This window comes from Haliotis rufescens, unplaced genomic scaffold (assembly GCF_023055435.1).
Source record: "Haliotis rufescens isolate VD_foot unplaced genomic scaffold, xgHalRufe1.0.p SCAF_41, whole genome shotgun sequence".
Lineage (NCBI taxonomy): Eukaryota > Metazoa > Mollusca > Gastropoda > Lepetellida > Haliotidae > Haliotis > Haliotis rufescens.
This window is the reverse complement of record NW_025964124.1, coordinates 2,542,601-2,562,367: the sequence shown is the minus strand read 5'-3', so window position 1 is coordinate 2,562,367 and position 19,767 is coordinate 2,542,601. Positions and strand designations below refer to the sequence as shown.

The 19,767-nt window shown below is 41.1% G+C and overlaps 1 protein-coding gene across 1 annotated transcript; it reads left to right on the top strand.

Moving 5' to 3' along the window:
- The first annotated feature begins 234 nt into the window (after positions 1-234).
- Positions 235-9,761, top strand: LOC124125303. The gene is made up of 8 exons (XM_048382802.1): positions 235-372; positions 1,520-1,717; positions 2,101-2,303; positions 2,433-5,940; positions 6,177-6,319; positions 7,902-7,965; positions 8,171-8,268; positions 8,608-9,761. The coding sequence occupies exons 2-8, from the start codon at positions 1,522-1,524 to the stop codon at positions 8,698-8,700; spliced, it is 4,305 nt and encodes a 1,434-aa protein (XP_048238759.1). The 5' UTR covers positions 235-372; positions 1,520-1,521; the 3' UTR covers positions 8,701-9,761.
- Positions 9,762-19,767: the final 10,006 nt, after the last annotated feature.

Sequence of the window (19,767 nt, the reverse complement as noted above, 5' to 3'; positions counted from 1 at the left end):
TCCATAATTGACATTTTTCTCCAAATAAAAACTGCGATTGAGCTTCAGTCCTAGATACAAACGAAAACAAAAAGACGAGCAACAGCTAAAGTCTGCAAACATATACTCGTATCAGGGTAGTCTCACATCTATCAACTTCATGTGATGTCAACTTACGTTGCGTTGCGGGCTGTGAGGAATAAGACGTCCCAACAGCTTGGTGTGCACACATTCACTGAACCAGGATGTCCGGGGCGGCGGTATAAACAAGACGAGTCCTTCCAGCTGGGTGGTGTGCAAAGCCTGACAGGCTGACAACCACATAGCCCTGTGACAGGCCCAAGCGAACGTACAAGGTTATTTTAAGAAGCCTGGCTCCCGTAATAGGTACAGGTGAGTGTACGTTTGCTTACACGATGTTCTCAACTAAGCAACGTGACATCTATCGCTTTTCATGTAAAGCTTTGATGTCATTACTTACTTCAAATACAAAGTTGATGCCTGATTACTGCTTTTTCAACAAGATTGAAAGTAATGGTTGTGTTCTTTATTACATTTCATCTATCACCTAAACAAAATAAACTCTCATCGTAGTTGAAGCAGATGAACGAACATTTTACGTTCGCTTTTCTTTCATAAGAAATTTTGAATGACGTTTTAGTTCTCCTCAAACATTGTTTAGAATTATAACATGCTTTTTTTAATGAAATGATGAGATTTACTTCGTGTTCAAGGTACTTTAGGAAAATGCCTATCTGGTGACAACAGGTCACAAAGTAAATAAGTATTGTCAGGTTTGACATCGCAGGAAAACTGTCGTCTAAACCTATTATAATCAACACTCATCATGGTAATGTTCTAATCATTCCTCAAGCAAATGAACAAAACTTTTACAATTTGTAAAAATGAAACATCCGTTCTGTTCAGAATTTATTTATACTAATATAAATATATTTATTGGGTTCGTAAATTGTTTTTCATAAAAATACTTTTTGCTGGTATGAGATCAAAAGTAATTATGTTTTCGTCAGATGTTTGCCTAATTAAAATCAAGGAAACACACTTTCGTTTAACTAAGGATCCCTGGTATGGTGCTGACATTTCAATCAGGCACATCTGAATTCGAAATCCCAGTCATGAGTTCTTTTTTAAAACGCCATTTCACCACACCTCATCGCATCGTGTTTATGTTCTTATCAAACGTCAACCAAATGAACGAACCTTGTACGTTCGCTTCTCTCTATTATCAATTGAGTAGTTGTTTTTGACTGCTCAAAGTACTCTTTATATACAAAGCAGGCTGTTTTTATTGAAATGAAAGGATTTCTTAGTTTCGCTAGTTTACAAACTTAGGATAGAACCCAGGATCATCTGAATGGTGCTGACACTTCAATTACAATAATCAAACCTAATCAAATGCATTTTTTGGTAAGATTCTCATGATCAAATCAGAGAAGAGAGATGCCATTTATATACCTAAATATGGACGTATGTTTTCTTGTAAGTTTATCAGGGGCTTTCTTGTTATGATCTGTTTCAGATATGCCACTGCCTCTTCATGTTCTGCCTTGCTCACCTTATGATGACAAACTCAAGAAGTCTTTCATATACCAACTGTCACTTCATGTTGACATAAACAGAGAGCTGTCGCCAACTGTTTCACCACCGATCATTGTGATATTCCGGCCTCAAGGCAGTCCGAACGATGAATTTGATGGCGTGGTTCAACCTTTCCTTGGCAAGTATAAGATGTGTTGTGAATGAAGACTGCTATGTTGAAGAGTGCATATTGATATATACGTTGATTAATTGTTTTCTTTTCGACTTACCACCTGTAGTTACATCTACAAAATGTTGATGAATTTGATGGAGTTGTAAAGATACATGATGTTGTTTAGTCAAATGAATGTAAAATTATACACAAATGAATTATTAATTGTTTCATTTTGTCAGAAAAAAAAGTTTTGTTGTCCTTCGTTAAAATGAAGAGGGGTTTATGTCTATTGTTTTGTACATAAGATATTTTCATCAATTGTAGGAAAACATATCAATCTGAACATAATTATAATTAAGCATTTATTAAATTGTAAGATATAATAAGCATTAATCTTTTCATTTCAGGTAATTCTAACTGTAGGAACATTATTCTCTTCACTGCCTTTGCCACGTCACAGCGGTATGGCCGGGGTTTCACTCCAGATTGTGTATCACGCTTTAAGTACACGGACAAACTCTTTATAACGTCCGGACATCTTGATACACAAGTCAACAAGTCCACATTTGAAAGACTTGGAGATTTCCTTGTGAACGAATATGAATTTAAGGTAAACTGGGACATAATTAAAAGAGATGACACTGTGGTTATATATATTGAAACTAGTTGCCACGTTGTAAGATAAATGTATAGCAGGAATTTAACGATTTTATTACGATTATTTTGTTTAATATATTAGCAGGTTACTGATGATCAATCACAACTAGGCCTTTCCCCTGGAAGTGATGCTAACAGCAAAGTTGACAAATGCAAATCTGATGGAAGTGATGTCACCAGCAAAGTTGACAGAGACCGCTCTACTGGAAGAGATGTCGACAGCCATGTTGACAGATGCCGCTCTACTGGAAGAGATGCTGACATTCATGTTGACAAATACCACTCGACTGGAAGAGATGCTGGCAGCCATGTTGACAGAGACCACTCTACTGGAAGAGATGCTGACATTCATGTTGACAGATACCACTCTTCTGGAAGAGATGCTGACAGCCATGTTGACAGAGACCACTCTACTGGAAGAGATGCTGACATTCATGTTGACATATACCACTCTTCTAGAAGTGATGTCACCAGCAAAGTTGACAGAGACAACTCTACAGGAAGAGATGTCGACAGCCATGTTGACAGATGCCGCTCTACTGGAAGAAATGCTGACAGCCATGCTGACAGATACCACTCTTCTGGAAGAGATGCTGACATTCATGTTGACAGATACCACTCAACTGGAAGAGATGCTGACATTCATGTTGACAGATACCACTCTACTGGAAGAGATGCTGACATTCATGTAGACAGATACCACTCTTCTGGAAGAGATGCCGGCATTCATGTTGACAGATACCACTCTTCTGGAAGAAATGCTGACAGCCATGTTGACAGACACCACTCTACTGGAAGAGATACCGGCATTCATGTTGACAGATACCACTCTTCTGGAAGAGATGCTGACATTCATGTTGACAGATACCACTCTACAGGAAGAGATGCTGACATTCATGTTGACAGATACCACTCTACTGGAAGAGATGCCGGCATTCATGTTGACAGATACCACTCTACTGGAAGAGATGATGACAGCCATGTTGACAGATACCACTCTTCAGGAAGAGATGCTGACAGCCATGTTGACAGAGACCACTCTACTGGAAGAGATGTCGACAGCCATGTTGACAGATGCCGCTCTACTGGAAGAAATCCTGACAGCCATGTTGACAAAGGCAAATCTGCTGGACGAGATGCTGGCAGCCATGTTGACAGAGACCACTTCACTGGAAGAGATGCTGACAGACATATTGAAAGATACCACTCTTCTCGAAGAGATGCTGATATCCATGTAGACAGATACCATTCTTCTGGAAGAGATGCTGACAGTCATGTTGACAAATACCACTCTTCTGGAAGAGATGCTGGCAGCCATGTTGACAAATGCCACTCTTCTGGAAGAGATGCTGGCATTCATGTTGACAAATACCACTCTTCTGGAAGAGATGCTGGCATTCATGTTACTGGAAGAGATGCTGACAGTCATGTTGACAAATACCACTCTTCTGGAAGAGATGATGACAGCCATGTTGACAAATACCACTCTTCTGGAAGAGATGCTGACATTCATGTTGACAGATACCACTCTTCTGGAAGAGATGCTGACATCCATGTTGACAGAGACCACTTCACTGGAAGAGATGCTGACATTCATGTTGACAAAAACAACCTTTATGGAAGAGATGCTGACATCCATGTTGAGAGAGACCACTCTTCTGGAAGAGATGCTGACATTCATGTTGACAGATACCGCTCTACAGGAAGAGATGCTGACATTCATGTTGACAGATACCACTCTACAGGAAGAGATGCAGGCATTCATGTTGACAGATACCACTCTTCTGGAATAGATGATGACAGCCATGTTGACAGACACCAGTCTCCTGGAAGAGATGCCGGCATTCGTGTTGACAGATACCACTCTTCTGGAAGAGATGCTGACATTCATGTTGACAGATACCACTCTACTGGAAGAGATGCAGGCATTCATGTTGACAGATACCACTCTTCCGGAAGAGATGCTGACAGCCATGTTGACAGATACCACTCTACTGGAAGAGATGCTGACATTCATGTTGACAGATACCCCTCTTCTGGAAGAGATGCTGACAGCCATGTTAACAGAGACCACTCTACTGGAAGAGATGTCGACAGCCATGTTGACAGAGACCACTCCACTGGAAGAGAAGCTGACAGCCATGTTGACAGATACCACTCTACTGGAAGAGATGCTGACATTCATGTCGATAGATACCACTCTTCTGGAAGAGATGCTGACAGCCATGTTAACAGAGACCACTCTACTGGAAGAGATGTCGACAGCCATGTTGACAGAGACCACTCCACTGGAAGAGATGCTGACAGCCATGTTGACAAAGGCAAATCTGCTGGACGAGATGCTGGCAGCCATGTTGACAGAGACCATTTCACTGGAAGAGATGCTGACAGACATGTTGAAAGATACCACTCTTCTCGAAGAGATGCTGATATCCATGTAGACAGATACCATTCTTCTGGAAGAGATGCTGACAGCCATGTTGACAAATACCACTCTCCTGGAAGAGATGATGACAGCCATGTTGACAAATACGACTCTGCTGGAAGAGATGATGACAGCCATGTTGACAAAGGCAAATCTGCTGGACTAGATGCTGGCAGCCATGTTGACAGATATCACTCTACTGGAAGAAATGCTGACAGCCATGTTGACAAAGGCAAATCTGCTGGACGAGATGCTGGCAGCCATGTTGACAGAGACCACTTCACTGGAAGAGATGCTGACAGACATGTTGAAAGATACCACTCTTCTCGAAGAGATGCTGCTATCCATGTAGACAGATACCATTCTTCTGGAAGAGATGCTGACAGCCATGTTGACAAATACCACTCTTCTGGAAGAGATGATGACAGACATGTTGAAAGATACCACTCTTCTCGAAGAGATGCTGATATCCATGTAGACAGATACCATTCTTCTGGAAGAGATTATGACAGCCATGTTGACAAATACGACTCTGCTGGAAGAGATGATGACAGCCATGTTGACAAATACGACTCTGCTGGAAGAGATGATGACAGCCATGTTGACAAAGGCAAATCTGCTGGACGAGATGCTGGCAGCCATGTTGACAGATATCACTCTACTGGAAGAGATGCTGACATTCATGTTGACAGATACCACTCTTCTGGAAGTGATGTCAGCAGCAAAGTTGACAGAGACCACTCTTCTGGAAGAGATGTTGACATTCATGTTGACAGATACCACTCTTCTGGAAGTGATGTCACCAGCAAAGTTGACAGAGACCACTCTTCTGGAAGAGATGCTGACATTCATGTTGACAGATACCACTCTTCTGGAAGTGATGTCACCAGCAAAGTTGACAGATACCACTCTTCTGGAAGAGATGTTGACAGCCAGGTGGACAAAGGCAAATCTGCTGGAAGAGATGCTGACAGCCATGTTGACAGAGACCACTTCACTGGAAGAGATGCTGACATCAAAGTGGACAATGGGACATTTACTGAAAGGGATACTAACAGCCAAAGTAACAGAGGCCACTTTATTGGAAGTTATATCGATGGCAACAGCCAAATGGACAACAGCAGCTGTGATCTAAGTCCCGAAACTGGAATCATGTGCAATCTCGGTGAGTATTTATGAACAACATGTGTGTACCCTTGTTTAGCTTATATACAATCAGTAAAACGTCATTTATCCTGACAGTGAGGATCTCTGATATTGTCTGGAGTAAAATATTTCCAGATGAAAGAAACATGGGTACAAAGAGCATAAGGTTGTATGCATACAGGTGTTGTCAGTTGTAATTATGCTCAAGTTTCTGAGTCTATATGTGTCACTAAATCAATCCTTTCTGTATTTCAGACAGATTACGGACGATACGGCAAGAAATTAAGAGAGACACAACTGATTTGCAAAGGAAGGTGGAGAAAAGGTTCGCGTTACAACCAGGGAAACTACTGAGAATACTTGAAGCCGTGATGGAACATCTGGACCACAGGCAGGAGGTAACACAAATCACGTGATGTAGGATATTGTTCTTTTACATCTACGATGTCTTTTAGATAAAGCATGTCGGCTTTACATATTTCTTCCTCTGAAATACTGCGGGTTTAACACTGCACATAATTATGCATCCCTTTGGACATTCTGGGTCATGCCACATGCATATCCCCCAAACTGTTTTAAATAGGGATTTGATGGTCAGGCTCTATGAATTCGACTGTGTGTAATCATGCCGGTATGCTTACAGTTACTGGTTTATCTGGATCAGATTCGTATATTTACAGGACACTGTGAAATAAATTGAACAGTTGTTACTTTTGCGATCACCAGCCTTCTCAATGCTTCATTCCACAGACGTTCTTGTTTACTCAATCATGAAACAACTAGAGCGGTTCAGTATTTCAATATCTATGCACCATTTCAATGTTAACGTGACAATTAAAACGGTATTATTGATTCCAAAGAGATTTGAAATGTTTGTATAATCAATATCAGGCAGATTCCATGTATGTATAGCAGGCTAGATAGGGCTTAATGTTTATTTTATGTTTATGTCAAAGCAAGTTACAGAGCATATACAAGTATTAGTCATACTTTAGAACAGAAGTAAAACGTTAAGTTAGAAGAAGAAGACCAAGTTAAAGTTACCAGCAGGAATACTACCTAGAATACTTGATAAGGTCCTCATACATCTTGAACAGGAACGAGAGGTAACAGAAATCTCATAATCTTGGGTATAATATTGTTTGTCATCAATCATATGTTTCAGATTGTGCTTCTTCCACTGAAACGAAGGTTTAACACTTGCTTATCAATTCTATATCACTGTAGACATCCCAGGTCAGAAAACCTCATCTATGTCACCCTAAATGTTTAAAGTGGGGATGTCACTGACTGTATGTCACTATGCCATGAAATCATATAATATTGCTCATGCTTTCAGTTACCGGATTTTTGTCATAATATCAGGACACTGTGATATAAATGGAAAAGTTCTCACTTGGCGATCACAGGCATTCCCACTGCTTCATTCCACAGATTATATTATTTACTTAGTCATTAGTACAGTTTTTCTTATTTACGTGGTTAACTGCTTCAATGTGCACGTACCATTGCAATATTAACAACAACAGTCTTATTGATTTCAAATTTTAAAACGACTGGTTTTTTTAATTAAAATTAGGCCGATTCAATGCATGTTCAGTCAGCTATATATGCTTTATATTTATGTTTACGATTATTTTTTGTCAAAGCAAGGAAGATTGTGTATGGTTTAGATAAGTCTATCATGTATAACAGTGGATATACAATTATTAGCTAAACTTTGGGAAGGGAAACCAGGACTGTGTGTTGGACAGAGAAATGGAATTCTATTACAATACAAAAATACTACTACCCTCCATGTGAGTGAGTGAGTGAGTATGGTTTAACACCGCTTTTAGCAATATTCCAGCAATATCATAGCGGGGGACACCAGAACTGGGCTTCACACACGTCGGGAATCGAATCCGGGTCGTCGGCGTGACGACGACCCTGCATGTATTTCAAGAGACGTTTTGCAAGATACATTTTCATGTTTTTCAGGTTGCAGCAACTGCAGAGTTAAGGGAAAGATGTAACTCCCAAAAGGAAGTTCCTGATCAGAAAAGTAAAAACAGTAACGTAATTCTAGCGTAAGCATATGGTGGGGGCTTCAACGAAACCTTTATTGAGACTGTAAGTTTCTCACACCTTTAAATGTATTATCAGTGGATTAAAAACGCTTTTTTATGATGCTCAAATATGGACTATGAGCATCGTGAATGACTGTTTTGATTCTTTATTTTGATTTCAATGATTTAAATTCTCAACAGCTCCACTTCGGCTTGAAGACGATGTGGCCAACAAGATAGAGGAGCGACTGGAACTGGATAAAGGATCAGTTAATAAGACCATATCATTTCTGCTAGAGGTACTATTCATGTCAGAGCAGTAATATACAACGATGTATGATAATTCTTGGTATCCCTCTCTTACAACAATAAATTATTGCAATGTTTGTTTCCCCATGGCACTGAGTCATGCCAAGTGTAAATGTATCCAAATTGTGTTTCCAAGAAACAAGGCAATCAAGAACAAAATCAATGATGTAACAGGTCAACTGATCTTAATTGATGATAGTAGCAGTTTGTCTGCTTTCAAGGAATGTTTGTGGCTTAGCAATGGTGACCATGTGGGAGAAAGTCTACAGTATAACACACTTCAAATACTAGACGTCGTCATGTGTGAACTGTTTTGTTGATCCTTTCAGGTGAGCCAAGACGCGGGCTTGTTTAGGAAAGTCAAGGACACTCTGAAGATACCTGGAAAGTGGGTGATGAATAGATTCTTCAGGAAGAGCTAGCTGAGGAAGTGGGGGATCTGAGGGAAGTGGTACTGGAGAAGTGTCATATGACGCCTCTACATGAACAAACAGGTGTCAGCAGAGGAGCTCCATGAACATTAGTTGAGACTTTGAGACAATAGGCATAAACTACTTAACTGTCTTAATCAGCAACTTTCCGGGACAGTTGCAGCAGGTAAGGCGAATAAAATGCACCCATGCAGAATATCTATTGACACGTGAAAAAAAATCGGCAATGGTCAATTTCAGTCAGTCTGGACAAGGCATAGCAGTATGATCTATGTACCATTTTAGACTGTGAATAATTTAGGCTGCGCCAGGCAGCAAACGAATCTATCTACCATGCCTGACTGTAAATGGTGCTAAATGTTGAAATGCGAGTTTGTAGTATTTACGTAATACTAACTTGTGTTGTATGTGCAAGCTTTCAATGTTTAGAGAACATAGTGCTATATTCTATTGTTATGTGTATGGGTGTATGGTTTTATATGTTTGTTAGTATATCAGACGCATTTAGACTTGAACTGAAACAAGAAGGCTTGGGTTGCGTAATTTTGCTCGAATAGTACACCTGGGGAGCTAGCTGCCTGAGCGGGTTAAGTAATTATGTCACAAGTGAAGCTTGTAGCTAATCAGCATTATAGTATAAGGTTGGGGTGATTAAAAAATAGTTAGCTTTTTCTGTTTCTAGGGTGTTGGCCAGACCTGTATTTTAACCTCCTCATTTTTAACGTTAAAGTTCAGAACACTGTGTGAGAGATTGTATCCCATGTCGGGGCTTGTGAAACTGAACTAGAAATCATGCTGATATTTGCAAATGTGTGCCTTGGAAAACTTGCATTGTGAGCTTATGTCGAACTATGGATATATGTGTTTTCGTGGACCAAGGAGTGGAGTGAACAATCAAACATGGAAATCAGGGTGACTATATAAGTATACAATTTGCTGTAGCCCTTAGATGGTGATATTATTTGTACATGGTAGCCCAAGCCTAATTCTCCCATAGTAAACTTAGCTGTATTGGTAATCTATCATGCATCGTTAATAAATATCTGTCTTAATTGTTGTGCGATCCCTTAATTGTGCGAATGGATTTTGAGTGTATCCCTTCATTCCACTTCCACTCATAACACTATGTATATATATGTATGTACGTAAGTTATCAGGCTTGCTAAATATGTATCCTGTATCTGAGAAAATAAATTAATAGAAAAAATAGAAAAAATGCTTAACCAAACTGGGCTCTATAATCTAACATAAGGCGTAATAGATGTTGAGGATGACAAGTGATGCTAACAATCGCATTGGGTGAAGAAGCACCTTTATACTTGGTTTATTACACTTTATTCTGATTATCATTCAACTAGACTTGTGTTATAACCCCAAAGCAGGATGTCGAAATGACAACCAATGGATAATAATCCACTATCCGCGAATCCGTGTACAACGGATTCTAGCACAACTAAAACTTAAGTATCAATGTGTTTACAAATAAGAAAAATATTACTGTTTTATACAGTACACTGTCTACGATTTTGTGCAAAGTGTGAATCCTGTATTCTGGACGAGAGTGAACTAGAATTTTTTTCCCCACATCTAGATGGCTGCACATTGTACCACAATGTTCCCATTAAAGACACAATGTGTAAATATATTGCAAAAGTAACTGTTACTAATGCCCATTTAATTTATGCGGGAAGTAAAGTGTTGGAACGTTGTTTGTTTGTTGTTTACCGCCCCACTCAGCAATATTCCAGCTATATGACGGTGGTCTGTATATAATTAAGTCTGGACCAGACAATCCATTGATTGACATCATTAGCATCGATCCATTTATTTGGAATACGATGACATGCATCAACCAAGTCAGTGAGCCTGACCACTAATTGACAGCTCACGTCCATGATAACATACTATAGTACGGCACCAGTGTAAGTAACTAATGTTGTGGCCAGTTACTGAATGTATGCCTTTGGACAGTAAACAATCTCGATAGGAAGCGTGCTCTTGTGATGACAACTTCTTATCTCAAACCAGAAATTACACATAAATATAAATACTTATATCACATAGAAATGAACGTATGAAAGGCTGCACTTTTGTATTGATTATGCCATGTGTCGTAACTGCTTTCGGGCGTCCAGTGCGACCCTGCTACAGTTACTAAATGTATTGCCGTTCCTGGTCCTTGTGGTCAATTAAGCCAGGACATTGCCCTCGCCTTGTCCACCACGGCTCGGCTCCGTGAAGGAGAGATTGGTCTAACGACCCTTACGCCAAGTTGTCTCTATCAGCATTCACACACGCATAATAAAGAAACGCAACACCAGTTTATACTCACATAGTTTTACTTACTCTCAGCCCATCTATCACTACAGAACAGGATCAGACTGGCCAGGCTCGTCACTAGCTGGTGGAAACTTAGAACGATCGGGATTCGACTCGATCGACTGCAAACCGCGCTCTCCTCTCCTAATGTTGAGGGTATCAGTTTATAGTGTTCGAGCCTGACCTGTCCTTGTCACATGTCTCAATACCTCCATTTTATTCGTTACAAGTTTAGATCTGACCATGAACTCATGTGTGTCGCCATCGGAAAAATACTAAAGCCTACGTGCCAGCTTGCTCATATCTCTATTGATTTTGTGACTCGCTCCGAAGCTCCAAATGGATTATGCCTTGTAACTCCCCATTTGTTTCATTAAACTCATGGATGATAGCCAGATACCAATCCAATGATAAATGTGAAATGTCCAGAATACACTTGTGATAAATGTGAAATGTCTTTTATCTATTGATTCCTTTCCAACTACAAGTTCTGTCACAAACTATATCTAATGCAACTCCTCATTGCAGCTATAATGGTTCTATTTGTTAGCTGCCCACAGCTCGGAAGATCTAAGCATGAGTTCCGGTCTGAGATATAAAATACAATCACAATAAACATAATGGAAGTAAAACAGGATCGGTCATTCCATATATTAAATTGTAATCAATTTTCAAATGTTATAACGATTTCGAAAACAACGAATACTTTTACAGTTAAAACATGTATTTACCTGGTAAAGAATAAGTTAATGATCCTGTGTTATTTCGTATAACCACAAAGCATAAACACCATGAAATATTATTCAAATACCATGTAGAATTAATTAATAGTGATGCATAAAAGTCAAATGTCACTGCACATGGCCACAATATGGCACCACTATTCACAAAAGTTCATTTGTCGCTGGTCCCAATCGAATTCACTGGCTCCTTTCTTGTTTCGAAAAAGTCAACTGGCGGAACGCTGTCCAACGTTCTTGAATCCTTGAAAACACGCGGTCTATGCACACAGTCAGGTCCTCGGCTGGGGTGGCAAAGCGAGAGGTCGACTTTTCTTGACACTGCTTGAGTGTTGACTGGTCGCTCTCTTAAGATGTTGGATGCCGATAGAGTTACAGTGTGCATGCGGCCGTCGTGAGCACCTGTAGATGTAGACGTCGGGGTGCTGACAGATATAGATAACTCTCTGTGGCTAGCGGTCTGTGTTTAGCGGCAGAGGTGATAGGACAGTGTGCATCCTCGACAGCAAGCGTGTAGCCAGAAGCCAGATTAATTATTTGGCGTGGACCAGACGACAGCGGGGGAAGTGCTTGACTCTCCGCCCTATAGAATGGGGTACGGCCATCATCTACAACACTTAAAAATACTGGTAATTCACGAACAACAAGTGAATATTACCATATAAACTATAGAAATATCAATACATAGAAAGTCGTGACACCTGCAGCTCAGACTGCTGCCTGTAAAAATAAGACTATATACACAATAATAGTCTTCTGGCAAATGCATATCTGCATATAAGGATGATAACGGCAGGAATCGAATATTTGGATTAATTGTTACAGGTCCAATTGCGTAGCCACATATTATCATAAAAAGACATTAATAAGCACGAAAAAATCGCAAAAACCCATGGACTGCTTGAACAGTACAGTCGGACTAACTATCATAAAATTCTAACCAACAACATTCAGCAAATGCTTTGTAGTTATCAACACCAAAACGAACAACATATAAAATTATCAAGGGATGGACTGAGAGCACACATTGAAACACCGATAGTAATTGTACCTAGAAAGTAATATAGAAGATACACAATAGTAGAATAATGTAACGTATTGTCACCAAGTGACCATCATATGACCATCATATGAGAGAAACCAATTTCCAAATACAGGTCTTGTCTCTACAGAAAAGTAATTCATTCAATATTGTCACAATAAAGAGATGCAATAAGTAGAAATAAACTTTTCTTCTTGTAAATCAGTATCTGTAAAGGGGGATAACTAATATGATCAAATATTTCAAAATCGTAACCATTTTATATTCTGATATTCTCACTGTACCCTACTGACAAGCGTGTATAACACTCACAAATAACTGGTCCGTAGAATGGTTAAAACAAAGCCATTACAATATGAAATATGATGGGCAAGAATAACGTGTCTAGATAAAGGAAATTCAATTTTTATCTTCTCATGGCAGATGGCAGTAATTTTATGAATTATGTAAGAGGTAACAGACAGGCGACTGCACAATGTTGAAGTACCATAAAAATACATGTCGAGGAAGGAAGGAATCGTTTTAAACGAAACGCCATTAGCCAACTTACATAAATATTTCCCGAAATATATATAGATTGTGTCGGGGTTTGAATTTGCAAATTGTGACAATCAAACAGTAAATAATAAGTGAGGAATACCCGCTGAATATGAAAATTAGTTAAAGGATTTCCAGCCGTTAACGTGAGGTCTCGGGGACAAAGATAAAATTGTGAGACCATAATTTCATGACCAGCAAAGGAATATGTCAAATGTAAAACCAGTGACGTAACCGGTCGATTGACTTTTTTTATTCTTCGAAAAAGCAAAATGAATACCAGAAATACTGTCGATATGATCAGAAAAACATCCATGGAAATAGTGGATTTAATCAACGACATAAATGAAGGAGGGGGATAATTTGGATAGGGTGTAGTTAGATGTGTTTTCCAAATTGGCAAACCGTCAGTTGGGGAGCCTGCTGTAAGTAAGGTCAATGCAAAAAATAAGCGTCGAACTTTAAGCCATAAGAAAAGAACGATTATTAAGAGACCCGCGGCTATGCTTGCCGTTAAGTGATATGGGTTGGTTAAATCCCCATCTAAAGCGTAAGGTGGGAGGGAATCCATCCAATTACCATCAATTAAATTATCCGAAATGACCTGTGCCTTTTTCATACGTTGAGAAATAAGGCGTAAATCAACTTGAAATTCTGTGTCCTTTCTACGAATATCATCGAAAACTTGATCATCAATTAATAAATCTGGGATCTTAAAAGCGGAATCTTTCAGAAGGGGCTGTAAACTATCAATGTTTTGTAAGATGGATGCATTAAAAATTCCGATAAAAGTAAAAGATTAGGTGGGTATAATTTTGAAGCAGTTGACTTTTTCTCACATTTATGAATTCTCATGTCTATGTCGAATTCATCCAGTTTCAACGCACAGTAACAAGGGGCGGTCGGGTAGCCTAGTGGTTAAAGCGTTCGCTCGTCACGCCGAAGACCCAGGTTCGATTCCCGACATGGGTACAATGTGTGAAGCCCATTTCTGGTGTCCCCCGCCGTGATATTGCTGGAATATTGCTAAAAGCGGCGTAAATTCATACTCACTCACTCACTCACAGTAACAAGGAATTTTAAAAATACAAATCTGACAAGCTGGACGCTTCTCAATGCGACCCTTGCACGTTAGTATTATGGTTTTTATGCCAGTTAAAAGAATTGTGCCTGGTTCAATTTCGAGAGCCATTGAACGTAACCCATTTAATCGGAATTTTGTATCACACAAGGATTTAATTTCTTGTGTGTCTTTAGTAAACAAAGCAAGTGCGCATGTGAGCAATGTTTGTGGTCTCGGACTGTGAAAAATTGGACAGTGTTTTTCGTGTTCACCATAACATGTTTGAAATCCCTAGCCTTGCCCTACTTGTATTAGTGGGGAGCCTCTTTGGAGTGGGCTGCTTACTTGAATCCGTGGGGAGCCTCTTTGGAGTGGGCTGCTTACTTGTATTAGTGGGTAGCCTCTTTGGAGTGGGCTGCTTACTTGTATTAGTGGGTAGCCTCTTTGGAGTGGGCTGCTTACTTGTATTAGTGGGGAGCCTCTTTGGAGGGGGCTGCTTACTTGTATTAGTGGGTAGCCTCTTTGGAGTGGGCTGCTTACTTATATTAGTGGGTAGCCTCTTTGGAGTGGGCTGCTTACTTGTATTAGTGGGGAGCCTCTTTGGAGTGGGCTGCTTACTTGAATCCGTGGGGAGCCTCTTTGGAGTGGGCTGCTTACTTGTATTAGTGGGGAGCCTCTTTGGAGTGGGCTGTTTACTTGTATTAGTGGGGAGCCTCTTTGGAGGGGGCTGTTTACTTGTATTAGTGGGGAGCCTCTTTGGAGTGGGCTGCTTACTTGTATTAGTGGGTAGCCTCTTTGGAGTGGGCTGTTTACTTGTATTAGTGGGGAGCCTCTTTGGAGTGGGCTGTTTACTTGTATTAGTGGGTAGCCTCTTTGGAGTGGGCTGTTTACTTGTATTAGTGGGGAGCCTCTTTGGAGTGGGCTGTTTACTTGTATTAGTGGGGAGCCTCTTTGGAGTGGGCTGTTTACTTGTATTAGTGGGGAGCCTCTTTGGAATGGGCTGCTTACTTGTAATAGTGGGGAGCCTCTTTGGAGTGGGCTGTTTACTTGTATTAGTGGGGAGCCTCTTTGGAGTGGGCTGTTTACTTGTATTAGTGGGTAGCCTCTTTGGAGTGGGCTGTTTACTTGTATTAGTGGGGAGCCTCTTTGGAGTGGGCTGTTTACTTGTATTAGTGGGGAGCCTCTTTGGAGTGGGCTGTTTACTTGTATTAGTGGGGAGCCTCTTTGGAATGGGCTGCTTACTTGTAATAGTGGGGAGCCTCTTTGGAGTGGGTTGCTAACTTGTATTAGTGGGGAGCCTCTTTGGAGTGGGCTGCTTACTTGTATTAGTGGGGAGCCTCTTTGGAGTGGGTTGCTAACTTGTATTAGTGGGGAGCCTCTTTGGAGTGGGCTGCTTACTTGTATTAGTGGGGAGCCTCTTTGGAATGGGCTGCTTACTTGTATTAGTGGGGAGCCTCTTTGGAATGGGCTGCTTACTTGTAATAGTGGGGAGCCTCTTTGGAGTGGGTTGCTAACTTGTATTAGTGGGAAGCCTCTTTGGAGTGGGCTGCTTACTTGTATTAGTGGGGAACCCCTTTGGAGTGTGTTGCTTACTTGTATTAGTGGGTAGCCTCTTTGGAGTGGGCTCCTTACTTGTATTAGTGGATAGCCCCTTTGGAATGGGCTGCTTACTTGTATTAGTGGGAAGCCTCTTTGGAGGGGGCTGCTTACTTGTATTAGTGGATAGCCCCTTTGGAATGGGCTGCTTACTTGTATTAGTGGGTAGCCTCTTTGGAGTGGGCTCCTTACTTGTATTAGTGGATAGCCCCTTTGGAGTGGGCTGCTTACTTGTATTAGTGGGGAGCCTCTTTGGAGTGGGCTGCTTACTTGTATTAGTGGGGAGCCTCTTTGGAGTGGGCTGTTTACTTGTATTAGTGGGGAGCCTCTTTGGAGTGGGCTGTTTACTTGTAATAGTGGGGAGCCTCTTTGGAGTGGGCTGCTTACTTGTAATAGTGGGGAGCCTCTTTGGAGTGGGCTGCTTACTTGTATTAGTGGGGAGCCTCTTTGGAGTGGGCTGCTTACTTGTATTAGTGGGGAGCCTCTTTGGAATGGGCTGCTTACTTGTATTAGTGGGGAGCCTCTTTGGAATGGGCTGCTTACTTGTAATAGTGGGGAGCCTCTTTGGAGTGGGTTGCTAACTTGTATTAGTGGGAAGCCTCTTTGGAGTGGGCTGCTTACTTGTATTAGTGGGGAACCCCTTTGGAGTGTGTTGCTTACTTGTATTAGTGGGTAGCCTCTTTGGAGTGGGCTCCTTACTTGTATTAGTGGATAGCCCCTTTGGAATGGGCTGCTTACTTGTATTAGTGGGAAGCCTCTTTGGAGTGGGCTGCTTACTTGTATTAGTGGGAAGCCTCTTTGGAGGGGGCTGCTTACTTGTATTAGTGGGGAGCCCCTTTGGAATGGGCTGCTTACTTGTATTAGTGGGAAGCCTCTTTGGAGGGGGCTGCTTACTTGTATTAGTGGGTAGTCTCTTTGGAGTGGGCTGCTTACTTGTATTAGTGGGTAGCCTCTTTGGAGTGGGCTCCTTACTTGTATTAGTGGATAGCCCCTTTGGAATGGGCTGCTTACTTGTATTAGTGGGAAGCCTCTTTGGAGTGGACTCCTTACTTGTATTAGTGGATAGCCCCTTTGGAATGGGCTGCTTACTTGTATTAGTGGGAAGCCTCTTTGGAGGGGGCTGCTTACTTGTATTAGTGGGTAGCCTCTTTGGAGTGGGCTGCTTACTTGTATTAGTGGGGAGCCTCTTTGGAGTGGGCTGCTTACTTGTATTAGTGGGAAGCCTCTTTGGAATGGGCTGCTTACTTGTATTAGTGGGGAGCCTCTTTGGAGTGGGCTGCTTACTTGTATTAGTGGGGAGCCTCTTTGGAGTGGGCTGCTTACTTGTAATAGTGGGTAGCCTCTTTGGAGTGGGCTCCTTACTTGTATTAGTGGATAGCCCCTTTGGAATGGGCTGCTTACTTGTATTAGTGGGGAGCTTCTTTGGAGTGGGCTGTTTACTTGTATTAGTGGGGAGCCTCTTTGGAGTCGGCTGCTTACTTGTATTAGTAGGGAGCCTCTTTGGAGTGGGCTGCTTACTTGTATTAGTGGGTAGTCTCTTTGGAGTGGGCTACTTACTTGTATTAGTGGGGAGCCTCTTTGGAGTGGGTTGCTTACTTGTATTTGTGGGAAGCCTCTTTGGAGTGGGCTACTTACTTGTATTAGTGGGGAGCCTCTTTGGAGTGGGTTGCTTACTTGTATTTGTGGGAAGCCTCTTTGGAGTGGGCTGCTTACTTGTATTAGTGGGGAGCCTCTTAGGAAGCGGGCTGCTTACTGGTATTAGTTGGGAGGCTCTTTGGAGTGGGCTGGTTACTTGTATTAGTGGGGAGCCTCTTTGGTGTCGGCTGTTAACTTGTATTAGTGGGGAGCCTCTTAGGAAGCGGGCTGCTTACTTGTATTAGTGGGGAGCCTCTTTGGTGTGGGCTGTTAACTTGTATTAGTGGGGAGCCTCTTTGGTGTGGGCTGTTAACTTGTATTAGTGGGAGCTTATTATGACTGATTAGGTCCTTGTATTCACCCTGTTTAGGGTGTGTTGTGCTGTTGAACAAAACTGTCTTTATCACCTTTAAACAGAGATAGATCAGGATACATATTGTGCCTGCTTCGTTTTGGATCCGATATTAGAACCTCTCGCAGTGAACGAGCTAATGCTTGCTCCTTTTATGCACAACCACATAGTTCACTCTCATGGCATAGATCAACTTAATATATATCGAAATAAGCTGATGATGAAATTTGTTAATTATTACGTTAAATGTGTCTATGAATGCAGGTTTTGCTTTGTTGTTTTATGATGAACGCAAAAGTATTTGTGTTTTTCATGTTTCCAAAATCTAGCTATTAAAACCATGCCATGTTGTGATATTTGTGATGCACTGATGTTTGTGTTGATGACACGAACCTGTAAACGTATTGAGCATTTGTGTCGGCCCTTAGTCTCGCAACAGGTTAGTTACTTGATGAGTTTAATGTATGATGCATCATCTAACAAACAACTGTGCAGTCAGTGTGTTGATGCTGAACTTCCACAGTTGTGCATTCAACGTGATGATGCTGAACTTTGGTGGTTTAGCGAGGTCATAAAATACCCTGTCACTTAAACGGTGCTCTTGCGAATGGATATCTCTGTCTTAGACAAAACTGAAGTATGTGTTCTCAATATGGTTGAATACTCTCCACAATGTAGCGTTCAGAATTAATAATAACAAAAATGTTTGATACCAACCATCCTACAACTGTATTCTGAGTGAGTGAGTTGGGTTAAATGCTTTAAACAGTATTCCAGTTATATCTTGGCGTGTCAGCTTAATGAGGGAGGAACGCCCAAAGGGATGAAGGTCTCAGACGTACACTATTTCGGTGAAACCCGTGAGCACAGGTATGGTGCTGACAAACCTAGAAACATAATCGTGGCGAACTGGGATTCGAACCAACAATCATTGGATTTTGGCGTGCCCAAGGGACACAACTCTGCACAGCGAATCGCGTCGCCTGAGACGACTGGGCCCCCAATTGTGTTCTGAATTGAACATTATATATATTCAGTACAAAAATACATCTCCCAAACGGCCTTCTGAATTATCCACACACACCTGGCCTTGTAAATGCGTTGCATCATATTGTAAAATGAGGGTGTGCATTGCAATGAGAATCTTCGACGAGCAAGAGGAAATTAGAGGTACATTTTGGTATTTGCAATTTAAACCTCCAGCTTTCAAAATGTTATGAATCCTTCGTCCTTCCCCTGTTTTATCCCTGCGGATCATAAGAAAAGAAGAGGTTTTCCAGAACTGATTTCTTACTTTAATGAAATTGTAAACGAAAAGTAAGCATTCATTATGATTATGTATTACACATTATCTGGGATGGGAATTGAGAGGTTAATCCACATACTAATTGTGGGCTACACGATTCCTCTTGAAGAGAACGGACAGTTTCAGATTTAAGCACAGACGGCGTCAGCGTAAGGTTTTAGATCATGAACAGCTCAAGGGAAATAACTCTTGGCAACCTCCCGGGTGGGAGTTCAACAAGCATCAGTGCAGTACAGGGAACATGAAACCTGTCAGTGTGTCAAATATTTAGGGATAACAAATACAACTTGTTAACTGTCCTCCGCTCGTCTAGATCTCTTGCAAACAAATACCCTTAATGATATGTATCAAATGTTCTTGCCAAAAAGACTTCTGGATTATTTTGTGTCACTCTTAATTCATGGATCTAAAGTCAAAATGTTAAGGCGCTCTCACTGGTTTCTGATATATCTGTTATGATAAATCAGT